The 27,443-nt window shown below is 40.0% G+C and overlaps 1 protein-coding gene across 2 annotated transcripts in view; it reads left to right on the plus strand.

Moving 5' to 3' along the window:
* PLXNA2 (plexin A2) overlaps positions 1 to 27,443 on the plus strand; it is a 520,505-nt gene that overhangs the window by 383,778 nt on the left and 109,284 nt on the right. For both annotated transcript variants that reach the window (XM_020807529.3, XM_020807530.3), the window contains exons 14-17: positions 9,009 to 9,126; positions 18,261 to 18,397; positions 22,726 to 22,893; positions 26,239 to 26,332. In XM_020807529.3, the coding sequence (XP_020663188.2) occupies positions 9,009 to 9,126; positions 18,261 to 18,397; positions 22,726 to 22,893; positions 26,239 to 26,332 (517 nt within the window). The remainder of the gene's footprint in view (positions 1 to 9,008; positions 9,127 to 18,260; positions 18,398 to 22,725; positions 22,894 to 26,238; positions 26,333 to 27,443) is intronic.

Raw genomic sequence — 27,443 nt, forward strand, 5'->3', positions numbered from 1 at the left:
CGGTATCAAAGGCTGCCGAGATGTCAAGGAGGACCAACAGAGACGTTTTGCCCCTGTCAGCCTCCCTCAACAAGTCATCATACAGGGCGACCAATGCCGTCTCTGTACCGTGTCGCGGCCTGAAGCCCAACTGGAATGGATCCAGGGCATCTGTTTCATCCAAGTGTGCCTGAAGCTGATCTGCCATCACCCTCTCCACCACTTTGCTCATGAAAGAAACATTGGTGACGGGCCTATAATTGCCAATTTCGTCCGCCGCCAAACTAGGTTTCTTTCTAATGGGCCTATTGAGTGTCTCCTTGAGGGCAGGTGGAAAGACCCATTTATTATTGCTGTGGCCCATTCTGTTGTTTTAGGCCTGGCTGCTTTGATTTGCAAAGAGAAAGAAGATTTTTACTCAAATTATAGAAAGCTTGGGGACCAAAAAGAAAAGAAAAGAAAAGAAAAGAAAAGAAAAGAAAAGAAAAGAAAAGAAAAAGAAATCTTTTGCAGAGGTTTCTGCTGGAGATGAGGAATCCTGAAAAGCTTGTAAACTCTTTTCTGAAATGTCTGGTTAAAACAGGCTAACCTGGCAAGCATGCAGGATTTTGTGGGTATTCTTTCCATTCTTCATGCCAGGGACAGCCTACTTCCCTTCCTGATATATTTCAGTGTTAGGGAAGGGTTTGAAATGGGAGCCCCTTAATACCATTGTTGCTCCATGCACCTTGTTAAATGGATTGATCCCACATATATTTTCTCAGTGTTTGGAAAGATTTCCAGAGACATTCTGATGCAAAACACATACTTTTTTCCTGAGGGCCCCCAAAGCTTTAATGAGAAACTACTGAGGGGGTTAAAAACACACCTTGTTGCTAATAGTTCATAGTTAATTAAACATGCCTCAGTGCTGAGACAGGACTTCTAGAGTAACCTTCTAGCACAACAATTTGCATGATTTTATATTCCTGTCATTTCCTTCTTCCCATTCCACAGCACTGCACAAACGAAAATCCTGTACCTGTCAAGCTAGATTCTCAGCTAGTATAAATCAAGATTGCTCCTGTGATTTAGGCCAGCTTGTACCAACTAAGAACCGAGAGGCTGGATTTTTATCACAAGGATTAAACGACCCTTTAAAACTTTTATTAAGCATTTTGTTTCCCTCCAAGTCTAGAACTCCTGCTTTGCTAAGCAACTTTCCCGATGAGCACCTTGCGGTTTACACTCGGCCTCCTCCCTTCTCCAATTGGAATGCATCCCACAGAGCTGCCGGATGCAGGCAGCCATTTGTTAAGTGTGTGAGCAGTGACAGCAGTTTAATCCGAATAGGCCTCTGCTGGAGTCAATTCATTTATTTCACTAAGAAAAATGTCAACTGGAAATTAGAAAATAGGCATGTAACAAAGGACGGGCAAACAACCCTTCCACATTGACACATGTCCCCATGTTTGCTATTTGTTTGTTTTTGTGGTGTTCCTGTTCTTTGGTGGATGGGGCAGCCAGTGTAGTGAATGGAGGGACATGTCAGTAAATCCCATCCGTGTAGAAGAAAGTCAGAAACAATATATGTTAAGCAGCCGCTCTTGTGACTGAAAGTGTTACTGGAAGCGTAGCCATATTGGCTTGTGACATCCGGAATTACATTTTATGGCATAAGCCTTTTAGACTAATGTCTTCTTTATCAGCTGCATTATATTATGCATTCTTATAGCAAAATATTATGAATTACAAAACCTTTTGTGAAGTGAGATGCAAGACATACATTCTATGACAATGGCAGTTCCATTAGAGCTTAAATAGAAGCAAAATAAATGCCATGGTCAGAGCTACCCATAGACAGTTTGCTGCCTGAAGCAAAGCAAAAGAACCTCCCCACCTCCACCACTCCGAAACAGAAGACTACTAGACCAGCCTACTAGATTAATCTTACTTCAATGTGGGTGTCTTCTACTGCACTTGAAAAAAGCAGGCAAGTTCACGGGGCACAGAGCTGACTGTAGAGCATGGACATATCTCTGCCCAGCATCTTGTCTGCTCTCTGCCCTGCAGTATCAACTATCAGAAGTCGCTGCTCCATTTCGATGACTAGTAGGGCTGGTCCTCAGTGAGATATGGGCATGCTATATATCAGTTAATTCATCCTTCAAGAGCATGTTCTATGGTTAGTACCTAGACTGGGTTTGCTGTGACCACTAGCTTTCCTTTTCATGCCTAGAAGTAAGACAAAATCTTCTTGGCTGGTAGAATTTGATACCACTGGCCATGTGACCACGGAAGATTGTCTTCAGACAAAAACGGTGGCTCTATGGCTTGGAAACGGGGATGAGCACCGCCCCCTAGAGTCGAACACGACTGGACAAAAATTGTCAAGGGGAACCTTTACCTTTACTTTATCCTTCTACTGCTTATGGCTAACAAAATAACTTGATCCCCCCAAGATACAGATAGATAGATAGATAGATAGATAGATAGATAGATAGATAGATAGATAGATAGATAGATAGATAGATAGATAGATAGATAGATAGATAGATAGATAGATAGATAGATAGATAGATAGATAGATAGATAGATAGACAGATAGATAGATAGATAGATAGATAGATAGATAGATAGATAGATAGATAGATAGATAGATAGATAGATAGATAGATAGATAGATAGATAGATAGATAGATAGATAGATAGATAGATAGATAGATATTGTTCTTCTGACCATAGGGTGTTATGGGTCAGCTAGTGCTTGCAGAATACTTTTAGATTTCTGTATAAAAGATTGTATAAAAGAAAAAAGTAATATTATTATTAATAGTTTGAGCCATGAACTAAAGCCATCAGAAGCTATAGTAGGAGTAGGTTTCTGCAGCCTACACTCATGTGCTCCATTTTATTTTTAAGAGAAGAAATGGGGGATTATTAAAATTATCCTCTTTTGATGATAGTATAAAACCCTGATTTCATAATCACAACTCTAATTACAGCTCTCAAGCTTTCAAAGATTGTTAACATCATTAAAACATTTATCCTGGGCAGATAACAGCAAATGTTGGCCCCTCTTTCAAGATGAATCCAGATAAAAGGAAACATGTAAGGGTTCTTTGGGCCGACTAGTTTATGAAACCATAATGATTCAACACATTCTAGCCATGCAATCTATCAGGCAGCAATTAGGTTAATATTGGTTAAAGGGCTACTTAACCCAGTAATCAGCCCCCTATAGCTCTTCCAGCCACAGCTTCTTGTAACAGGATACCTGTGGTTTTGGCATGGAATGGATTAGCATTTCTATCTCAGATCAGATCGACCAATGTTATTAATATCCCAACTTTAAGCCTGCTTGCCTGGATGTCACAACTGTGCTTGACTATTCGAAAGTAGCAATCCTCTACCAGTAAAAGAGTGCAGTGGCAACCAGAGGACACTAAAAAGAATAGAACCTCTTTCCATGGAAAATGTGCATTAATTTTTTAGGAGACTAATGCATTTGGTTCTGAAATTAATAAGATTTATTTTAAAGTAAATTAGAGTAAGATCAGACCAGCCTATGAAACTCTCATACATTCTCATACATATGAGAAGTTCTCTACATTCTTTTCATGTGTTTTAAAAGTGTTTTAATAGGTAGTTTAGACTCTGTTCAGTCATCAACATATTGTCCTGACAGTCGGAGGTGAATGTATGTGTGTAGCATTTAACAGAGAGTGGCAATTCAACTGCTTAGCCATATACTCAGCTTTCGGTGCACATCACATGGGCAGTGTGAGCTGGCCTGTATGCTACCCATGTACATGCAGTTTTCATATCCACCAGGAATACCTCTGAGCCTATTGTCCCTGGACAGAAATCTTGTTTGTATGGGTTTTATATTTGGCAAGTCAGACATGCTTAGCCCCAAACAACATGACATGAAATGCAGAGAGCAACCATATAAATGTGACATTGAAACATGTGCACGTACTATTGGTAAGGATGTGAAGAATAGTCACTGAATTTCTTATTCTGAGTAAATTGACACCGTGAGACAACTGGATAAGAAATTTCAACCCTGACAAAATTCCCACCTCTAGAGTGAGAATGAGAGAAGAAACTAGAGATAGGCATAAATTTAAAAAATGAATCACCAAATTCATTCAAAAATTGTGAATTCATATTTGTATAAATCAATGGCCCTAATGAATATGAATAACTGATTATTATTTTTTTGCAATTTTTGATTTGTCGATTCATTGGACTATAAAATGGGCCCTCAGGCAACTAGAGACACCAAAATTGGAGGGAATCTTCCTCTGACTCTCCTCTACAATCCCTTGAAGCTGAGTGAAGGTTGGGTTTCCCCAAGCCAGCTGCTAATGGGCACTTTCCTGGGGGGACCCATTTTGTGTGTGTATAACCTGGAGGCCTGAAATTCAATCTTCACCAAAATTGGAGAGATAGTATAGGGGAATCAGTAGAATCCTTTCTGTGATTTCGACTTATCTAGGTGCTTAGGGAGGACTTTTCTGGGGGACCCTTCTTGTGGGTGTATAACCCAGACATCTGACACCCACACTTCACCAAATGTGCAGTGCTTCTAAAAGGGAGTTAGGGAAAGGGTTAGGGTTAGGGTGTCTCTAGGTGCTTGGGGAGCATTTTATAGGGTTTTAAAGTAAAAAAAATGATTTGACGAACTCATTCATCAGAAAAAAATGTAATTCATGATTCATCAACCTTGATGAATCACAAATAAAATTAATCACTATTTTTTCTGATTTGTGCCCATCTTTAGAAGAAACACATATTTTCTTCCCCAGGGTTTCCAAAAATTTGAATATAATATATCTATGGCTGTCTGAGTCCATCTAGTGTTCTTGCCTATGTGTACACACACATGCACATAGAAACATGCACATCAAGCATGGAGGAACTACATGATTGTTTCAAAAATGATAAATAGAACCCATCTGATTTTGTGGTTGTTGTGGGTTTTTCGGGCTCCTTGGCTATGTTCTGAAGGTTGTTCTTCCTAACATTTTGCCAGTCTCTGTGGTCGGCATCTTCAGAGGACAGCACTCTGAAGATGCCAGCCACAGACACTGGTGAAATGTTAGGAAGAACAACCTTCAGAACACGACCAAAGAGCTCGAAAAACCCACAACAACCATTAGATCCCGGCCGTGAAAGCCTTCGCAAATACCCATCTGATTTTTCTTATTCTTAAAATTTGGCAGAACAAAGAAGCAGTGGTTTTAGATTTTAGTAGGACACAAAATTTGCATAAAAATTATTGAGTCACCAGAAAAGAACACACAGTCTTCTGTGAAGAAGGATTTATGTCCGTAGCTATAGCTCTAAGGAAAGGGCAATCATGCTACTGTTGGGTAGATGAAATCCTGCTACTCTACTACATTAATACTGAAGTTGACTTGAGCAAATCTTCACTAGCATGGTAAATCAAACAACAGTTGTAAACTAAGTGTGTGATTAAGCAATCAAACAAGTGTCCCTGTGTTCTTATTCTCAGAAGATGATGCTACAATGATATGCTCTCAGTGTTGTGTTTTTAATTAATTATGTTTGCATTCTTTAGTGAAGGCACACTAAATCCCTGTCAAAATTTTCTTGGGAGGAGGAGGAATTTGTGAGAGTTTTTCTGCACCCTCACTACTTTATACATATTTGCAATGTGCTCTGATGACCAAAATGAATCACTGCTCCCACTGTGTTTAACTTGTGTTGAAGAGGCAAGTTTTGATCAGAGCTAGAAAGAAGCACGCACATAATCCGTGATTAAATTGATGATAGAGAAGATCATACAAAGGATTTAAGCATTCTGAAGAATTGCTGTGATTCTCCCAGGGCAGCATCTCTACAGGGAACTTGTGTTGATGTGCAATGATAGCAGATCTCACATTTGGTAGCATTAACGTTTTTAATGTTAAGCTTCTTTCAAGCATTCTGCCTACAATTTTTTTCCTGTTGTTGTTTTTAGGCTTCCTGTGTGGGAATGGATTTGTTTAAAGCTGCAGATAGCGGGATGAAGTGGCATGCCCACATGGGGCATTGTTGCTTGTCATTGTGCTTTCAAGAGAATGACTGAGTTTTCATCCCTACAGGAGTTAGGGGTATTGCCAGAAATGAAACAGGGGTGCTTGCCTAGAACAAAGAAACAAACAAACACAAGCCCAGGTTTTTTTTTTTAACAGCTTTGACAAATAAGTATGACCATGATGACTGGATAGCTCAGCAAGTTTGGTATCTGGCTGCAGAGTTAGAGGTTGGGAATTCAATCCCCCATTCTGTCTCCTTTGAAGAGAGGCAGGCTGTGTGGTCTTGGGCAAGCTGCAAAATCCCAAAATTCCCCCAGAAGGAGAGAATGGTAAACCACTATTATCTGTCTAGAAAATCCTGAAAAAGGTCACCATAAGTCAGAATTGACTAGACAGCACACAATTATTATTCTTGTACTGTTTGGAGGATTTTATGAGTTGTAGTTCAAAAAGTAACAATTTACCAAACAGAACCTGAGAGAACACCAGTCAAATATTCTCAACAAACCTACCCAGATTCTGTTTTCACACCTACACCATCCTGCCCCTACCCCAGTGTGGGGAAAACTGCTTTAGGGATTAGGATAGCCCAGAGTCAACACTGCAAAAGATACGTTCCTTCTCCCCCTCCTTCTCACACCCTCTGGGGGAAAAAAACAGAATAGGATGATGGCAGTCACTGTGCAATTAGTGTCTTTTGCTGTCTAGAATCATAGCTACCACTACCTGCTCCTCCATTTTGGTTCACAAGGTAAGGGAAATGAGATCAAGATGAGGCAGCAGGGAAAAAACTGAACCCAGGGCAGGTCCAAGCAATTCTCTTCCAGGAAGCAGAGTGTTAAATGTCTACCCAAGCACCAAAATGAAAGTACACAACACTTAAAGTTGTTTTGGTGCATAAGAAAAATCATAGTGGCAACTTTCTCCCTCCCTCACAGTAAAAATACAATAACCAAAAAAAGTAAATAATAGTTCATTGTAGTTCCTTGACATTTAATACCTGGAACTTGAAGTGGCCAGCTAACTCTGTGTAATGGTAAGGCTGGACCGCATACATTATCTTAGTTACAGAGTTCAACAACAATGATAATTATAACAATCTTAGAACTGCAGAGCTGGAAAAATCCTATGGAGCATTCAGTCTAACCCCTGTCAAGGAGCTACAGTGGGGATTAGAACTCCTAACCTCTGGCTCCTCAGCCAGGTACCTGAATGACTGAGCTGTTTTCCTAAAATGCTTGAGGGTGCTCAATTCATTTTTGATATTGAGCAGCCTTCTACTTTGCCCATATCTCACAGCAATACTTGTTACTGTGATGATGAAAGGGAATGCAAACTTTTGAACTTAACAGAATTCTTCTTCAGGCAAAATGGGTGGTGGCTAAAACCCTGCCCATAAGGATGCTTATGAAGACTAAATAGTAGCCCATTTTGGCTGCATAATATGATAACAGGCTGTTAATTACAAAATCAGCAAAATGACTTTGAAGCCTCTTAGAGGGCTTTAATCCCCTTGTTCAGGTGCGCACTGTGCTCAAAGTGGAATTGGCCCTTTTTGGGGAAAAAAGGAATGATATTGGTTGAGGAGAAATTAATCTATAGATCTTGTCCACATCATATAGATTCTGACTGTAGATTTATCTGGTGTGCCATATGGCAGAGTTAAATCATGGAGATACTGTTGGTCTGCAGCTCCCAACAGTTCAGCCAGTATGGACAGTGTATAGATAATGCACAGAGGCTACATTGCAAGTGTCATTAGTTGGTCTGAGATATGAAAGACAGGGGTTTGTTTTTGTTTTCCATATCATGGAATGCCAGGTTTTTCTTTTGTGAATCTTACTGCATTGTTATCAGTAATGTTCCATTCCAGAGATCTCACTCTTTCATCACCATCATTACTAGCAGGCATTGCACCCAATAATGTATGGACAGAGGTAGCAGCTAATAGTAACAGACTCAAATGTGCATGCACTCTCTGGTTACTATTCTGCCTTTTCCAGATTAAAATGAAAGAAAAGGGTTTTTTTTCAGAACATCTGTGAAACCTAAGGGAAAAGTAGAGAATGTCGGGACTAGGATGTGGAAAGAAAGACATTCGCTTCTTACAGTGGACTGAACCCCAGGAAAATCTAGCTCCTGGTCACAACAGCCTTATTTGGCAGTCACTTAATAAGATATGGAGTGGAGCTGGGAGGACCAAGATGAACCTGCAAAAATGAAGGGTTTGCACCAACATAGTCCTTTACAGGACTTGCCATAATTGGAAAAGATCTTAATGTTGGGAAAGTGTGATGGCAAGAGGAGAAGGGGACGACAGAGGATGAGATGGTTGGACAGTGTCACCAAAGCAACCAACATGAATCTGACCCAACTCCGGGAGGCAGTGGAAGATAGGAGGGCCTGGCGTGCTCTGGTCCATGGGGTCACGAAGAGTCGGACACGACTAAACGACTAAACGACGACAACGACGAGTCCTTTGTGGATATGGTTAACAGGCAGCATCACACCCCTGTCAGTGTACTCTTAACCCTTCAATGTGTACCATAGAAGATTTGATCTAAACTGCCACGAATGGTTGTGATGTTCCCCCATTATTGGGTGCACATTACCTGATATATCGATCAGTTGTATGGCCATGCTTCTGATATGAAAAAAGAAAGAATCACTGTCATGGCAAGTGTGCCATAATCCATTAGAATATGCATGGCTTTTACTGGCTGTGGCCTACCGTGAGAGCTGTTCTGTTAATGAACTCATCTGCTACTTCAAGGGCTTCACACTTGTTTTTCTGCAGTCTAATATATTTGCCATTTGTGCTTTGATTTGCACTTACGTTTACAGCTTGCAATAATTATATCTAATTTTGACTTTTCCCCTTTTAAATTACTACATGGCAAGAGATTCACAATTAGCTCATTCAGAATATGAGAGAACCAGGCATGAAAATGAAGGGGAGGGAAACATTTCTTCCATTCACTGTGGGTTTTACATTTTCAGGATCGTATGTGAGATGGGCCAGGCTGACTCTGATCCCAGTTCCGGTCCTGCGCTGCTCTGCATTGGAGAATGCAAGCCGGAATTTGTGGCCAAATCTGCACAGCATTACACATTTGTGGTAAGTGCCAACACAGTCATTACTGATATTGTATCCAGCAATGCCAATTAATGAATAATGAAACAAACAGTGGTTTCTGGTTCTGAGAAATGAATATTCAGATGGAGAGCCAAAAAGAAATCTCCTAAGTCATAGAAATTGTTTTGTGTGTGTGTGTGTTTTGTTTGTTTTTTAATGCTTTGTATTATAGCACCTGTCTAACCCATATCAAGATAAATATACAGTGTATTTTAATCACCTTGTTAACTTGAAATCTTTTGTTTATGTTAACATGCAACATAAAAGATTTCAAGTTTTTAGATTTTTAGATTTTGCCTTTGATCATAATATCTTTTCCCCTATCACTCAGGCAGGAAGGGATCCCTTGCTTTTCTTTAGGGGGTAGTCTGGGCACCCTTTCCTTCCTGAATGAGAAAGTCAGGCTGACTTATTCAACTTATTTTACCCTAAGTGTACCATTTTGCTACAGGTAGATTTTCAATGAACTCTCAGTTCCTCCTCTTTATTATTATATAAAAACCTGGCTGGGTATCTCTGTGAGTTAGGTAGAGATTGGGATTTCAGTTCTCCACTGTGTCTTCCATGAGAAGAACCAGCCTAGCCTTTGGCAAGTTGCACAGTCCTAGAGCATCCCCAGAAGAAAGGAATGGTAAACCACTTCTGAATATGCTATTCAGCAGTGGTCCCCAACCTTGGGCCTCCAGATGTCCTTGGACTACAACTCCCAGAAGCCTTCACCACCACCTCTGCTGGCCAGGATTTCTGGGAGTTGAAGTCCAAGAACATCTGGAGGCCCGAGGTTGGGGACCACTGCTATACAGTATCTCGAAGACTTGCAAAATTTTGCTGTAAATCACAATTGAGTTGACTGTGCACATTATTGTTATTATTGTTGTTATAACTATCATGATTATAGTTTGGAAAGTGGCCAGTGGTTTCTTCTGGTACTCTATTTCTGCAGTTTTTCTGTATGGTACATGAAATTCATATCTTGGGAAATGTAATGTTTTGGACCAGAGCTTCCAGAATCCTCTGGCCACCTTGACCGCAGGCCGTGGGTTTAGCTGAGTTTATGTAACTGTAGGGCAGGCAAGGAAAAGTTAAATAGCTATTCAAGGGTGAAAAGAATAGCTGTTAAAGAAAAGTTTTTGTTTGTTTTGTTTTGGTTGGTTGTTTTTAAGAATGTAATTTCAGACATATCGAAAAGGAAAAGCGGACAATATTCTTCCTAACACTAGATTTAGGCTTCAGTTTTAAAGATTATAGTTCATACCGTAAGGGGAGGGGCACTTATCTAAAAAAATCCTCTGCCAAGCTGTCTTCTTTTTCTTTAGCTTTACTGTCAATCTCTGGGGAAATTGGGATTCCCAACAGGATGTTAGGGGCAGTGCAGTGAAAGGCAAACAGGTAGCTGAATAAATAAGTAAATCCCAAATCTAATCGGAACAAGACCTGAAAATTATCATGGCTTGGGTCCAGGAATTCACCATGTGTGATTTAAAGTACACTCTGTGTAAATTTCTCGGTGCCTCACAGTACATGTGGAATGCATACAAAATTTTGCCAGTCAAACAAATTCTATTAGTCTTGTAACATTGTGAAGCATTCCCACCTGAGAGACTGATACTTAATGCTTGCAAGACTCTTCTGTGGCAACATGTGCCTTCAACTGTGAGTTTGTAAAACTTCCAAAATCTCTGTGTGCTATCCTAGCAAGGAAAGAAATCAGGCTGGTCATAATTCCTACTTCTACATCTCTTTTCACAGTGGAAAGAATAGTCTTCTTACTCTAGAATTTAATTAAATGGAATTAATCTATAGCACAGCCTCTCTCCATTCTGTTATGTATGTATTCAGAAAACCATGAAACAGTTTTGTCTCATTACTGAATGCATACCATTCTTATCACCTCTGAAATTAGGCATTTTTCTGTCCCCCAACTTTTTCTGTTGTATTTTTCTTGATGTGCAAATTCAATTGACATAGCAAATAGATGCTAATTCAACAGAAATTCAATTTAGCTGCTTAATCCAGAGTTCCTCTCGCTGTCTTCCATTCCTGAAACGATCCTTGTACCCTTATGTCATTAATTATGAACATCTTTATGCATGGGCTTTCACATCGCACCTGGGGCTTTTCTGCATCTCAGTTTTTGCCCAGACACAGCTATCTGGTCTCATTGATTTTGTTCTGACTAAATGTTAGTGCTCACCAATTGCCCACAATTGGTGTAGTAATTGATAGATAAATCAGGCAGAGTACACCTGCCTTTTCATTACTGTTATGAACAGTGCACGAGAATGGAAATTTATATTAGTGATGGCAAAATACTGCACGTCAACTGCTTGAGAAAGGGAGATGGTCCAGAAATTTGGCATGTATTTATTCTTATATAATGGTATTTTAATTTACCCACCTTTCCTTTTCATCTCAAACACCCAAGACAGCAGATGGGTTCCACTGCTGACATCTTTGAATGATCATTCAAGATCTACAGGTCTGTTTTTCAAGATAATTGAAGAATATTTCTGGGCATGTGAATAATACACATCAATTATTATTCCCTTTTTCTAGGGGAGCTCTGTAGGACTGGGGCTGAGAACATATATGCCTTGCCTATGGATTCCCCTGTGCCTACAAGGCCTTACTGAAAGAGTCACCAGCCTATTTTTCCCCTCTTCAAGTGAATGGATTGATTTTTCTATATAGAGAAAAATCTACCCTCAGATGTAGTGTGATAGAAGACTTTCCTTTAGCCACATTCTCTTGGGATAATAATGAGTGCTTTCAGAAACCATAAAAATTGTTCTAAACCCCCTGTTAAAAGCAAAAAAAAAAAAAAAAAAAAAAATCAAGTTGACATGATGCAATGACAATTTCAGTTGTATTTTAAGAGCATTTTCCCCATTTTTAAAGTTGACTGAGAGTAGACCATCAATCCTTTAGTATGGCAACAAGAGGACTGTAGGAGATGCAGACTATGGCGTGGCTATCATTAGGATTTGATAAAGTGGATTTTATTGAAAATAATTTATAAAGGAAAGAGAATGGATTAAGAATAAGGAAAGAATAGGAAGGACTGTGGTATTAAATTAGTAGCAGAGTGGTAAAAGTAGTTCAGTTCCCTTGTTAGAAAAAGAGATGAGACCATCCACAGCTTCTCATATAGGGTCACTCAACAGTCAAATAAGAGAAATGCTATTCTGCAATGGATATGATGCTAAGTACTTTAATTTGGTCAGCCATAAATGACTCTCCAACATGGTTGAGAGCTGTCTTTATATTTAAACTGTGGAACACAAAAGGTCACCCTGCTAGTGCTATGGCTGTTAAGAGCATCTTATCTTGATCAAGCTTTGTGTCATTAAAGAACAATGCTTTCACAATATACAACAGTCTTGGGCTCCAGCAACTAATAATTAGTTCATGAGTTAGAGCAATTAGGGAGACAAATCTCTGAGTAACACCTCATAGAATCTCATTAAACATATCCCTTTCTGTGTCTTGTATAAGAATGAAAAAAAGAACTAGCCTGTTATTTCCTTCTGATGCCTAGACATGTTTTTTTAACTCCATTGGAAGACACACACACACATGCTTTAGTAAACATATGTAAGTGCTCTTTAAATACTATAACAAAACAGGGAGACATAACGAAGTTGCTCCTTCCAAGTAGATCTTGAGCACCAACCTCCATACTGTCTTCCACTCCTTGAGTCAGAGCAGGTTCTGCTGGTGTCCCTTGTGGCAAAACTAAATATGGTGTTAGCTGTAATTTTTCTTCATACGTTGTGTCTTCCCAAGTCATGTGTAAAAGCATTGAGTGTGGGTATATTTTTTAAAAATCAAAAGAGGAATATAGGTAGGGGGAGCAGAATTCTCTTTTGCCTTACCATCTTCTCCTGCTTTACCTCTGTGTAATCATCACAATGGCACTTGCCTCCCAGTCTGGATACCACCTGGGCTAGAAGGAAAACAGGATTTAGCTGGTAGGCTATAAAGAGGTAATGAGCTTTAACAAGAATTTATTGTCCTTCATTAGTTCTATTTTTTAATATAATGATTTGTATATTTATATATGAACAGGGCAGGCACATAAAAAAAACAAATATGGTTCCCATCTCCACAGATAGAAGGATACAACTGTGGACCAGGATGAGACTCCAAGGGTCACTGAGTCCAACCCTCTGCCAAAGCAGGAAATCTGCAGCTATAGTATCCTGACAGGTGGCCATCAAACCTCTGTTTATTACACGCCCACCACACTCTAAGGATGTCCATTCTATTATCAAATAACTCCTATTGTCCAGTTCTTTCTAGTGTTTACCAGAAATTTCCTTTCTTATAATTTAGATTCATTGCCTAAGGTTCTACCCCCTGTTTCTCCCTTAGAGATGATCTTTTATGCTGGGATGCTGTTCTACTGCTGAGTTTGGACATTCAGAATCTTCTCCCTTCTGCACAGATGAGGGTTCAGTTAAAATGTTTCACAGACATATGCATATGCACACATAGAAAGACACCCCAGGTGATACATACCTTCTGATAGATTCCAGAGGGCTCTGACAGGTTCTCCTGCTGTCGGTTTCCTGGTCACTGCAGCACACAGTGATGTCCCGTGCAGCTGACATGATTTCCCCTAAGTGCCCTTTCTCTCCTCCTTACACAGCCCACGTAGTTCCCTGATATCCATCTGATCTATGAGTAGCAAAGCATGAGAAATAAGTTAGAAGTCAAGTGGAGGAAATCTTGTACTGAATCTGGTTGAACACAGCTTAGGGCTCACAATTATCTCAGTGTGGGCCAATAGGGAATTCCTTGACTTTAAAAAAGTCTATCATAACAGAAGATTTTCCCATCTCTCATCATCTATAAATTAGCTTGTTTTGTTTTGTGACTAGGAATCAGCAGTTAAGCGCAAGCTTCATTTGCTGCATCATGGAGCTCTGTCCACATCACATCTCCAGAACACTAACAGATTTTGGCTTCTAATGACAAGCCATCGGTAATGTACAGTTTGGTCCACTGGCTTGCTCTGTGGAAAGAAGGGTGGCAAAGAAGCATTCCTTTTCCACCACCTTTGCATCTTCAGAGTGGTGCCCACTGGTAGTTTTGGGGGCAGTAAGGTGTTATCAAAGAATACCAATAATACACACTGTCCCACTGGCCTGTTTCATTTACAAGTAAGGCAGCTGATGTTATGAACTGATGCTTACACAGCATAATATGCTAGGTGAGGGTCAGTGAATTTTATCTCAGCAGAAACAGTCTTCTGTTTGTAGATGAGAGATAGCAGCTGTGAAGTATCCTGTCCAGTTAAACCATATTCGCGCTTTTCTCTTCTTGAGTGTTATTTGCTCTTTCATCCTAAAGGATCGGCTCTGCAGTTTGAATGTGTTCATGGATCTAAAAGTGGCCTAGATACCTTGGAGATCTTTCAGCAGCTCAGACGTACAACTTCGCTCTGTCTCCAGAATAGAGATAGCCTTGCAATATCAACTCATGTGCTGGAAACTTCCCATTTGAATTATTGTTTTGTGTTATGCCTGGGTCTGTCTTCAAATGTCCAGAAACTCCACTTCCTTACCTAGTTCAGTCAGCTGCTTTTCATTTTAAACCTTAAGTGGCTTGGAGTCAAGTTTCTGAAGGAGAATCTGCTTCTGTATTTATCCACCCCGACCATGAAAAATCTTGTGGCTACAAGAAACAAAGCCTATTCAGTGGTGGCACATTACCTGTGGAATGCTGTTTTCACAGAGGTGGTTACATTAGGTTCATTTTGTGCTAAGTACCATATTTGCCGGCGTACAAGATGACTGGGCATATAAGACGATCCCCCCCCCCAACATTTCCACTCAACATATAGAGTGGACGGCTCTGCTCTGGCGCCGGCGGCGGCTGCCCGGGGCTCTGCCCGGGCCCATCCTGGAAGTTCATGGCTGGCGATGAGGAGGGCAAGGAGTGGAAGTGGCTGGGTGGGCAGCAGCAGTGGAGGAGGAGGAGGAGGGAAAGGGGAAGCAGCTCTCCGGCGGCGTGCGGGCAAGCGGGTGGCTGGCTCAGCTGCGAGGAGGGCGAGAAGGAGGGGAAACAGCTGGGCGAGTGGTGGAGGAGGAGGAGGACGAGGATGAGGGGAAGCGGCTATCTGGCGGCGGGCAGGCGAGCAGGCAGCTGGCTCAGTGGCGTGGGGCAGCGGGCAGCTGGCGGCGGGCTCTGGCTGCTCGGGCATGGCCGGCTCTGCTTCCCTCCCTCTGTCCGGACCAACCGCCCACCTGCCCACCTGCCTTCCTCCCCTGCTGGCGCGGCCCCGTGTCACTCACTCAACGGCGGCAACAGCAGCTCCTTCCTGGCCTAACTAAAGTGCACCCGGCGTATAAGATGCCCCCCCCACTTGGAGGCATGTTTTTGGGGCCAAAAAAGTCATCTTATACGCCGGCAAATAGGGTAATGTGTTCTGTTTTTATTACCTAGTTCATTTTAAGAATTGCTTTTATTGTATTAGGTCTTTGCTTTTTAAAATTCCGCTAGTTGATTTATTTGTTTCTGGTTTTATTTTTTGTTTTCACTTTCATTTCCCCCCCCAGCACTGTGGTTTTATTTCTTTTCTTTTTTTAATGTGCTCTTTCACTATTGCTTATTGTTTTGCATTTTATGCTTTTAATTTCCCTACATACCACCAAGAGAAATTGGGTTACTGGGCAATTTGTAAGTATAATAAATACTAAACAAATAATCCTTCAGTGTGCAATTTGTTTGCAATTTCAGGAAATGAATCTGAAGTTTGGTGAAAGTTAATAACCCCAAGCAAAAATAAATTCTGTGGTCTTTTTCCCTTTCATCCTTGGAAGAACAACCATGAAAACAGCACAGCTTTTGTGACTCTTTTGTGAATGTCACAATTAAGGAGAAAAAAAGAGTTATTTAAGAGTCAGTAGAGCTGCTTGAATAAACAATAAGCAAAAAATGAATTAGTCTCTTTTTTTGCAGGTTAGCTTTGAAAACGGAGAGGTACAGCTTATTAGCTTTGAAAATGGAGAGGTATAGTTTATTAGGCATAAATTAGTTGATAAATTTGTGGAGCAGCCCTCAAAAATCTTGTTCTGTCATTTAAATCACATGATGCAAAAACTGTAACAAAACACTGAAACAAATTTTTTTGTAAGAACAAAACATTGTAAGAAATATGAGATTCTTATGTGCTTTTACTTTGAAATATTTATAGTCATGTAGGCTAAACTCTTTAAAATTGAAGTAAGGAGGCTTATTGAGACCCAAGACCATTTACGACAAAGAAATGTAACTTGGAATTGTGCAAATGTGACTGAAGACCTAAAGTCTGCTTGATTCTGCTGTGGTTACCCCATCCATTGTTACCTAAAATTGCTGAGAATCTTGGCTTTTATATTTTTTAGAGGTTGGGGACTGTAACTACCTATTGTTCGGCATGTTTAATATTAATACTGTTGTACTTTTCCATTCATGGATTTCAAAGCATTCTGCTTCAGATGTCAGCATCATTATTCTCATTGTGGAAAGGAAAGAAATCTCAGTACAGAAGAGTCATTCACAAGGCCAAAGAGAACTTGGACAAGCACCTATTTAGGCTGAGTTCAATCACTTACCTGGTGTACAATGCTGCCATTAGAGCATCGTTATGTAGCATAAAACTGAGAGCCTGATATAAGGCAGTTTCACACCTGGAGGAAACCTGTTCCTCTGATTATTCTGGAAATCATCTCCTTCAGTGCCTTCTAAACCCCTTGAAACCAAAAAGAATGACTTAGAACAGAATGGACCTCTTTTCAGAGCCAGGACACTTGATTCATCTGACCACTGAGAACAATGTAAAGGTCATTTATAATTAATGTCCCATTCTAGCACTATTACCAGGAAATCAACTGAGATTTTGCCAAAAACAGAGGAGAGCTGTAATAGAAGAATTAGCAGAAGAATTTGGTTCCACCCGTGAACTGAAAACAAATTTAAGAAGAGCCTCATGGCACAGTGGTTAAACTGCAGTACTGCAGGCAAGATTCTGCTCATGATCTGAGTTTGATCCTGATAGGAACCAGGTAGCTGGTTCAAGGTTGACTCAGCCTTCCAAATTGAGTACTCAGCTCTCCAGAGGGGCAATGTGTAGCCTGCCTAAATAAATTGTAAATCAATTTACAATTGGTATAAAAGCAGGACACTTTGCTTTGTTATTATCATTGTTGTTGTTTTTTAGTAAGAATAAGCTACAATTACTAACTGTGAGCTCTATCGGTTGACCTTAGTTTTTCTGGCTATTTATAGTTAAAAATGCTGTGTGTAAAATAACCACACTTCAAATCCTACAGAATCTATAAAAGGTCTAGGTTTATGCAAGTCTGGACAACTATGTTCATAGCCATCTGTTGGGAAACAGGAAGAATATTCTGCAAAGCCATGATCAAACACTGAAATTGACTCATGGTTTAATCATCTATGGAGTCTTGCTCTGGCAAAAAAAATTAACCAAAAATCTAAGAACAGAAGGAATTCAAAGTAATGAAGCTGACTATAACTTTGAACTTCAGTATAGTTTCAATTAATTACAATAGCTTTTTTTAAAAAAGATAATATAATAGCACCACCTAAACATTGCTATGAAAAAGCTTTAACGAACCTTTATATTCACTCCAAATGTCCTGCAATCCAGCCTTGCATATGACTGCAGGAACACAGCAATCAGAAGTACTGTATTGTGTAGACAAGTGTTTTAGTTTTAGGGCAAAGATAAGCTGTGACACTGAAGGGTGTATTTTGCTGGTATTTGTTACAGTGCCTTCCACTAAAGAATTCAAAGCAGTATTTTAACTTCACAAGAGGCACATTAGACTGGGCGATTATCCCACTATAAAACCAACAAGTTGCAAAATTCATCAATGATTTGAGCCTCAGTTTCTCCACATCAGAGTGCAGCACTGATGATATTCTTTACACAAAATAAAATAAAAAAATATAGTATTATATGCAAACGGTCACTATTCATACTCTTTCATCAAGAGTTTTGAGCATTCAATTAAAGGTCCTTCATGACCTATCCATATGTATGAAAATGTATCTTAGTGTTGAGCCAAACCAGATTATCTTGTTCTTTTCTTTTTCTTCCAAAGAATCCTTCAGTGAGCTCTCTGAGTCCCAGCCGTGGGCCAGAGTCAGGAGGGACTATGGTGACCATCACTGGCCATTTTTTGGGGGCTGGCAGCAGTGTGTCGGTGTTGCTGGGTAACCAGACCTGCGAGTTTTATGGGTAAGGGGTCTGATCTGTGTGTATATGTATGTGCTGTGCTTTACCAGGCAGTATTTAAACTGTTCCAGCTAGAAATGCCCAACATTTCATTAATCTCCTTAAGCCATCTTGTTGCTGACAGTGATAAGGGTTGCATAACAATGAGCGGAATTAACATTAAGTAATTTTAATATGTTGCTTTATTTTGGTATATTAAAATTCTATCTCCTCCTTAAGTCCCAAGTATATTCTGTGCTGAATGTTGCTTTGAATGTTCTCTATCCCCTTGGTCTCTAACGAAAATGTAACAAAAAAAAGGCATGTCTGAACTTCTTTAAACTATTACTGTAGCATGGTGGTGGCCAGTGTTTGAGCGAATGAAAGAAGGATGGCCAGTGTGTGAAAGGCATGAAAGAAGGATGAAACTTTACATTTCTTTACCTTATGACCTAAGTACAGTAGTTGCCAATCTGTTTTTTAATATATATGATTAATATTGTGATTCTTCCTTCTAAAAAAGTAAATAAATCTAGATTTTCAGTTTATACTTTAGACATGTTACATTACCATGGTGGAAGAAAACTGGGGCATAAACACAATTGATTATGATAAAAGCAATGAGGTGGTTATTTGGCCACTCTGATTTTGAAGAGGAACAGGAAATTTCAGACCACAGAAAAGCTACAGCTTTTGAGTTCTAGAGAAGCTATAGCTGACAGCTATAGTTTAAAAAACTTTTCCAAGCTCTGAGAAATGTACGCACTTTGCTCGCAAAATGGAAAACTAGGATTCACCACTCAGTTGTTTCTCCCCACCTGAATCGATAGGCAGTTTGTCCAATGCAGGGAAAAGAAAGAACTAGCAAACCACTTGCTGTTTCTATTACCCTTTTACCTGTTGTAAAGCCAGTGTCTCTCATGCAGCATTACATATCACAGTTGCTGCTATCCATAGCCTCTTTGAAGAGATAAAACTGCCTAGCACCCATCTGATCCTTGGACTGGGAAGTAGCAAATTAAGGATAGCATATTAATGAATAAGTAGAATTTAAGAGGCTTAGTGTTTCCCCATCTTGTTCAATAATGGGTTTGTTTATACCTCTGGAACATAGAAATAGGAAAACAGAATATGCTGTTAAATTTTACTATCACTTTCATTTAAATCTGTAGATGAGATGTTCCTTCAAAGCTTTTGCCTCTCTGATGACGTTTTAAGCCTTGACATACATAGAAGCCATTGTTTCTATATAAGCAAATTGTTGCTGATAATGCAGCTCTGACCTCCGTGGAGCTCTTCCTTTTGTTCTTCTAAATGCCTAGAGTCAGTCCCGTTGACTTAAACTTGACAAGAAATTGGCAACTGAAACACGTTATTTAGTGGCTTTAAAAGAAATACAAAATAACCTGTAATTGAATGTCATACATGATTTTGGTTAACTGCAAACATATGAGCAGAGAACAAGTGAACAGGGTGTTTTGTGTGGTATCAATGATCTGACCAAACAGGATGAGATTATAGCTCCAGAATTGAGGTCTGTTGTTTTCCTAAATTATTTGGAGGTTTGCCAGTGTTTTCCACTACCTGCACAAGTCTAAGAGACATGGACAATGAAGGTGCTGCTTCAATGACCTGCAACATTTATGCATTGTTGGTTTTTCCTTTTGGAAGATATACAAAGCCATATCAGCCTTAAGTGCAAGCTGGTTAAAGAGGAGACATTGTGGCCTATTCACCTTTTGCCTCATTAGGGGAGGCAACCTTGGACAGTACACTCTGTTCAAAGATCCAGAGAGGTGGGATGCCTCTGGGGAGGAAATAGAAGAATAAAGGGGAAAGCATTTGAAAGAATGGGACATACAGAACCAGAATAGTGAGGATCGACACAATTAATTCCAGGCCCTCCCTATGTAGAGTGAATCTGCTACTACTCTGAAGGATGGTCCTATTTAGCACAGATTCACTGCAATCTATGAGGTTTAAGTTAGCTATGATTCTGCTGGTTGTTGCCCTCGTTACAGACTTGAAGAACAAAACACCTGGCAAAGTAAAAACAAGGCAAAGCAAGTGTTCTGTAAAAACAAGAGGTGAGATTTGCATAGAATTACAGAACTGTTAATTTGTAAGGACCTCCTTGAGTCATCTAATCTAACCCAGGCAGATGCACGAAATACACAACTAAAGCATCACTTGCAGATAGTTGTTGCTATTCTCCCCCATCCCTTTGGGCCAATCATTATCTGTGATAAAGAGCTATCTAGCCAGTTTTAACACCCCAAAGATTTCTGAAAGTAGCTGAATTATACAATACTTGAAAAATGGCTTTCATAGAAGGAAAAAGTATTGTTTTTGTTATGTTGTGAATGGTTTTGTTATTGTTGTCAAGAACATTTTAAAAAAATGTGCAGATCCAAGACAAATTTGGCAATGATAGGTATCATTACTTGATTTATCTCATCAAAATAAACACTCCTCTAAATTGTTACATTTTGTCACTGTCCCTAATTCACTGAATTATATATTTGCCTCATATAAATAAGTAGCCCAACACTGCCAAGAATATAACAGTATACTATTTATCCCTGCCTTTCCATACAAGGTCATAATACGGCCTTTATCTTTTTCTTTTCATTTTCCTTCCCTCCTCCCTTTTTTCATGGCATGGTTTGTAGGTGATGAACTTGGTACATAGTCATGATGTGCAGGGAGACTGATTAGATGAAGCAGTTTCTAATGAGATTCACTATAATTACAGCTTCCCTCTATTCTCCAGCCTCTGATCGGAGGAGTGGAGAGATTCACCATGACGACATGGTAATAGCGCAGAAAGCTAATTAACTGATCACAGGGAGCTTGCAGTAACTCTTTGCCAGCAGTGATGTGTCGCTTTGGATCTCACACAAGGGCTAAGCAGGATTTTCTGAAGTCTACTCTCTGGCATGCAAAAAATGCCTGTACTCACATGAGGCCACTGGCGGTTAGGAAAAGGGCATGGCAGAGAGTGGCTGAGCATCGTTTGTCTCTAAGGGGGGGGTTGGCTCTTAGTAGGACCCAGGCTATATACACACATAGCACACATAGTCGTCTCTTCTTATCTTTGCATCTTTCATTCTTTTCTTCCCCACTTCTCTTAACTGTTACTCTGTTCTCTGTTTCTCATTTGCCCCCACCCCAAAATTTGTAAACTCTTTGAGAATGGAACATTTCCTCTTTGAGGAAAAGTCCTCAAATGGGGTTGAAAAAATAGTTTGAATCCATTTATAAAGAAGGATATAAAGAAGAATCTTTTATATTTTAAAAAAAGTAGATTTGTTCATGTCCTGGGAAAGGATACTATACATTCAATGTATTAATAATGAATTCATTTCCTAAGTATGAATCCTTATGTTACTGATATGACATCACCTATCACCCTCCCTGAGAAGTATTTCCAGAGTTTGGGGGCCTGCAGATTTGAAAGATGTCCTGAGAAATCTTGGGGTGAAGGTTTGACAAGGCAAGGAGGGATGTGTCCAACACAGCCCTGTGATAACTGAACGTTCTCAGCAGGCACAGAATGCTGATTGACTGGTGGGGTTTAGACCACAAAGAGTAGAGCTAGCAGGAATTCTGAAGAGGAGCAGTCTACACAGCAATATGTATTTGTGCAGGTTTCATTTATTCTCTTTTAACTGCAACAAAAGGAGGCAAGAATTCCACTGCAGACTGAAGTGGAACTCTACAGTCTGCAGTGGAGGTGCTGAAGGAAGTGCTGCAGAAGGAGGTGCTCCAATGCTTTCTGGGAGAGTGCCTCCTGAAGAACTATCACTCCCAGGAAGCACCATGGCAGCTTCCTTGCAGTTCCCAGGTAGGCGTTAGTATTCAGTCATTTTACCACTGTTGCATGCCAATGCTGTACCTGATCCACATTGTGGCACTGTTAAATGTTGCAGCCAATGATGTTTATTACTGCTTTCTTTAAGGAGCTCCACCAGAAGGGACCCACAGGTTGGTCCCACATAAATCAGAATAACAGTGGAATGGTGTGTATCTTTCCGCTAACAATGTGTTGTCACTTTGTTTATTATCTGTCTCTTCACTTGGTGATTATACCTTCCGCCATGGGGATATGTATAACTATAGACGGTGTAGTAGGGGCACTCCATGTGTCTGAGGAAGTGGATTTTGATCAATGAACGCTCAAACAAATTGTGTGTTAGTCTTTATAGTACCACAACATTTTGCACTTCCTTCCTTCCTTCTTTCCTCTTTTTCCTCCTTAATTTTGCCAATATGCTGAAACAGTCTAACATGGCTATCTCTTTGGACACCACTTGTTAAAGATTCCACTTTTTGTCCATTCTCTCCTACAGGAGATCCATGAATGACATTGTGTGTGTGTCTGCACCTTCAACTCATGGCCTAGGCATTGTGCATGTCTCAGTCAGTGTGGACCGGGCCCACATAGAGAGCATGTTGCAGTTTGAATACATTGATGACCCAAAAGTTCAGCGTATTGAGCCGGAGTGGAGCATAGCCAGGTAAATGGGCCTTTAATAAGAACCTCAATAGACATGGTTTGGACCAGAACACATGGAAAGTGGAATAGTGGGAAAGTGCGTTTTTGAGACTGTAAGTGCCAGTTGATGAGAAGCAAAAGGCGTGGTCTCGCCTAGGAAGACTTGAAGCTAATTCTTCTGCAAAGCTAGAGATCTTTTAACCAAAATTCAAAACTCTGCAGCACAAGCGAAGATATATGTGTGGTAATACGAGACAAACGTTAATTCAAGTATGGTAACATCTTGATGACATACTTTGGAACCCTCAATTGGAAAAAGCTTAAGTCACAGACTCACTTCTGTATCCTGGGCACAACAGTTTTTGTGTTATTTCAAAGTGCAGTACTTCATTGCATAGTTAACAAATTACATGCCTACTTCGAGTGATTAGTAATGGCACTGTTAATCCTCATGGTGCCAGAGTTCTCATCCAAATGTGTGTTTGTTAGCTTACTGCTTGCTCCCAGCCAAACAGCATAAGAAAAGCAAACACTAGGTATGAAAGAGGTTGAGAAGAATTAGTATTGCAGTAGTTTATTGTCCAGATCCCATATAAAAGGCACAAGTAATCCTTGTTTCTTACACATCTTACCACTAAAAACCTTCATATGATGGAGATGTTAGTTAGGCAAAGCCATTTTGCAAAATTCTTTAAACATTTTTTTAAAGGAGCATTATTTCTTTATTTATTTGGCTTTTATACCACCCATCTAGACAAATCTACTCTGGGCAGTTAACTTTTTGTCTTGTTAAAACAGTTTCAATGCTAGCTGGTAGGTATTACTTTGAAATAAAGGGTAGGTTGCCTATATCATGAAAAAAATCACATCAATTTTCTCTCTAAATGTCACCTTCTAGAAAGAGGGAAGAGACAAATTGGAGTGAAATTTCAGACAGAAGTGATGCTTTTAAAGTCACAAATTCTGTAAATACATGTCACAATCATTGCAGAAGAAGAAATGCTCAGCTCCTGTACAAATTCTGAAAAAAAAACACCTTAAATAAACTGTCACTTTCTGCATGCTTATCTTGGGGAGGGGGGAGAGTTCTCAGCTCTTCGAGTTTCACTGATGATTATTCTACTGTCAACACTATATTTAACACCATTAATTTAGAAAATGATTAGAGCAAAGCAAAGTATACTACTTATATACTATAGCATTTAAAACACTCTCTGGGAAATTTACAGTTTAATTATGCAGGCTACACATTGCCCCCCAGCTGTCAGAGCTGAGTACTTAGTTTACAGATCTCGGAAGAATGGAAGGCTGAGTCAACCTTGAACTGGCTACCTGAACCCGTCAGGGACGAACTCAGGTCATGAGTAGAGTCTTGTCCGCAGTATTGCAGTTTAACCAGTATACCACAAAGCTCTGATTACTGTCCCTTCCAACAGAAAAGAAACATAGACTGTGACTCAGTGCAAGAGAATCAAATCCCCTCTGTTAGAGAAAGAGCTGCTGTCTGCAATTCACTTTGCTCTGCTTCGCTGTGCCAACACCAGCCTTCTCAAGCTTCTAAAGAATTTATTTACGGAAGATTTATAAGTAAGAATGGAGCATCATACAGCAGTTCTTGTGGATTTTCTGGGTTGATAGTGTCTGAACATCTTGAAGAATTCACCATTGCCACTACTGGCTCCCTGAACAATAACTCTAGAAGTTCAAGAACCTTCAGCGTATTGGGGGGGGGGGGGGACTATGTCATGTGTCCTATCCATGAATTCATCATTGCTGGACAGTTAGAGCACCCCTATTCCTTGAGTTAGAAAAATCAGAGTTTTTAATTCAGTTGTAATTACTGAGGTAATTACAACCCATGGCAATCTGTGACAAGATTTTTGGGAGAGTGCGTGGAGCCCTGTGATCACTCCCATCTGCTGAAGAAGTGCACAATTACTCATTAAAGGCTTCTTCTTAAGAGCGTCAGAGACTCAGGAATCAAACAAAAACAGTGACAACCAAGGCATTAAAAAAGCAGATGCTGTTCAAGGCAGCCTTTTCATGCGTAGCTTCATTCTATAAGAGTTCTTTGAGGTGCAGGGCACTGACGGACCCCTGTCTACTATGCGGGGTCATTTTCTTTGCCATTGTAACTTCATTGGCTTCAGAGGGTGCCATACAAAAGCTGCCCAAATTCTATCATACTGTGTGCCCCTCAGACATGTTCAACCCTCTGGCTTTCTGGCTGCAAGGAGCAAAGATGACTTGGCTGGTAGTTGTTACTCTCATTGCCAGTTCAAAAGCTGAAAGCCAGGCCTGGAGTGGGGGGGGGGGGATTTGTGAAACTGAGGCATACAAATCCCTGGGATATTATGAATCAAAGGAATAACCAGAAATAATGCTAAGTGAGAAGAAGTGATATGATAGAGGAGCTTGGAGTATGTTTATCATAATGGCTGGGTGAGATTCTGGAGGCACACATAAATTCCTTAGAAATATGGAGAGTCCAGACATTACAGTCATCCTGAGAACGCCTTAAATTTAACAAAGCATCATGTAACACTGTGGCTGTTGACATTTGCTTTCTGCATTTCAAGGTCAGTTTCAAGGGTGTCAACATATGTCACAGGCAGAACTGTCATGCAATTCCTGATCACCTTTCCAAGCCATCTGGGTTGGCTTTTGTTCATTTTCCCCATCAAAAGTGGAATAACACAGTACCCACCTCTCTCTGACAACTCTGCTACTCTGCAGGTTAGAAGGAAATTTAATTTCAAACAACCTTACCTGTTGTGAGATAGAATCTAGGAAGGAGTGAACAACTTCGCTTTCACTTTCTTTAAGTCATTATGTGCCTTTTCTTATTTGAGAGACATCAATGTTTTTTTCCCAATTAAATCTCTGCCCCATAAGTAGCAATTTGCAAACAATTATGTTTTAAAAGGAGTATAGGGAAGAGGCTTACAAAGTTACTAGCAAAATGTTAGTCTGTTCTTCAAAAGGGTTCTGTAACGCACAGCTTCTCCGACTTAGGAGTGTGTGCTATTGCATTGAGCAGAATGATTAATTTATTGTCTTTATTTATTTAGTCCTGGGTATTTATTTTTTCCTCCTGCCAACCCCAAGAAATTTTACATGGGAGAGGTAACCGCCCAATAGAGGGACAGATGAGACCAGAAAATCCAATTAACTTGTGAGACAGCTCTGGCCAGAGTCAGGGTGAAAGCATATTAATCCACTCTGTCACCTAGTTCCTGTATAGCCTGTCGAAAACATCTTGCTGAGTTCAACAAGCATTTGTATTTGCCAGAAACATGGGCACTGGGCTCTGGCCCAGTTCCCCTTGCCAGACCTTATTAACTGAATGTCTTCTGCTTCCCCTCAGTGGCCACACACCTCTGACTGTCATAGGGTCCAACCTGGATGTCGTACAGGAACCTAGGATCCGAGTGAAGTATAATGGCAAGGAATCTGTCAATGTAAGTTACTGCTTTCATTAATTGTAATTTTGGAAGAGCTAACCATGTTAGTCGGTGCTACCATATCAGGCAAAAAGTAGACAAGGAAGAAAGAAGACAAACTGTTGTGGCACCTTAAAACCTCATTGTTATATTTTAATGTGAGCTTTCATGGACAAGCCCACTTCCTCAGACGTCTTTTGTTTCTCCCTGATATGCTTTTATTAAAGGCTTCACCCTGGCTTAATCCCGTTATTGCTATTCTTTTGTATAAGATTCTTTGTGGGTAGGAAATCAGCAAAAATGAAAGAACCTTAATAGCCACAAAAAGGAAAAAGAGAAAAACAACTCTCAGCAGGTGGGGAAAGTTTTGTTCTTGTTTTTTAATGCCCAACACGTTGCAGCATTTCAACTCCTTCTTGAATGGAGATGAAATACAAACGTATGAAAATGTTGATTCAAAAGCTTGAAAAGCATTAAAACATTTTTGTGGTATATACAAAATCAGAACCAGCTGTTTTTTTATAACACAGCTGTCTACAGACATGCCGCCTACCTTTAATGAATATATTATTCTGTGATAGCTATTAAAATTTATACCAGTGGTATTTTTTATTATATACTTGCTTTTGCACCTACTTCAAACAAAACTGCTTGAGTACAGTGATGAGAATGTGCAACTATAGTTCATTGTACTTTTCCTGTTTTTTGGAACCTGACTTCCAAAAATGTAGAGTAAACATTTCAGGTGCTTCGAGTATTCTTTCCTCTCTTCTTTTTAAATCAGTGTTTGGATACCCCCTCACCTTAAATAGGGCTTGTGCTTCACAGTAAAGGTTTCAGTGATAATGTACAAAAAGGTTGCATTTCAGGTGTCTGAATATCTTGTGTTAAAACTCCATGTGTCTTGCAAGTTTGCACTTATATACTCAGAAATAAAAGCCCATACTGTTGAGTTCAGTGGAGTTTACCTACAGGTAACAATACACAGAATTGCAGCTACATCTAGTAAGTATAAGAGTGACATATGGTGTGTTGTCAGCCTGCCTGCCTGTATATCTACTTGTTATAAAATGGGATTTTCAACCAGAGTTTATCTTCTTAGATATCAAATTTAGCCCCTTGGGGGGGG

Source organism: Pogona vitticeps, chromosome 4, assembly GCF_051106095.1.
Source record: "Pogona vitticeps strain Pit_001003342236 chromosome 4, PviZW2.1, whole genome shotgun sequence".
In the NCBI taxonomy this organism is placed as follows: domain Eukaryota; kingdom Metazoa; phylum Chordata; class Lepidosauria; order Squamata; family Agamidae; genus Pogona; species Pogona vitticeps.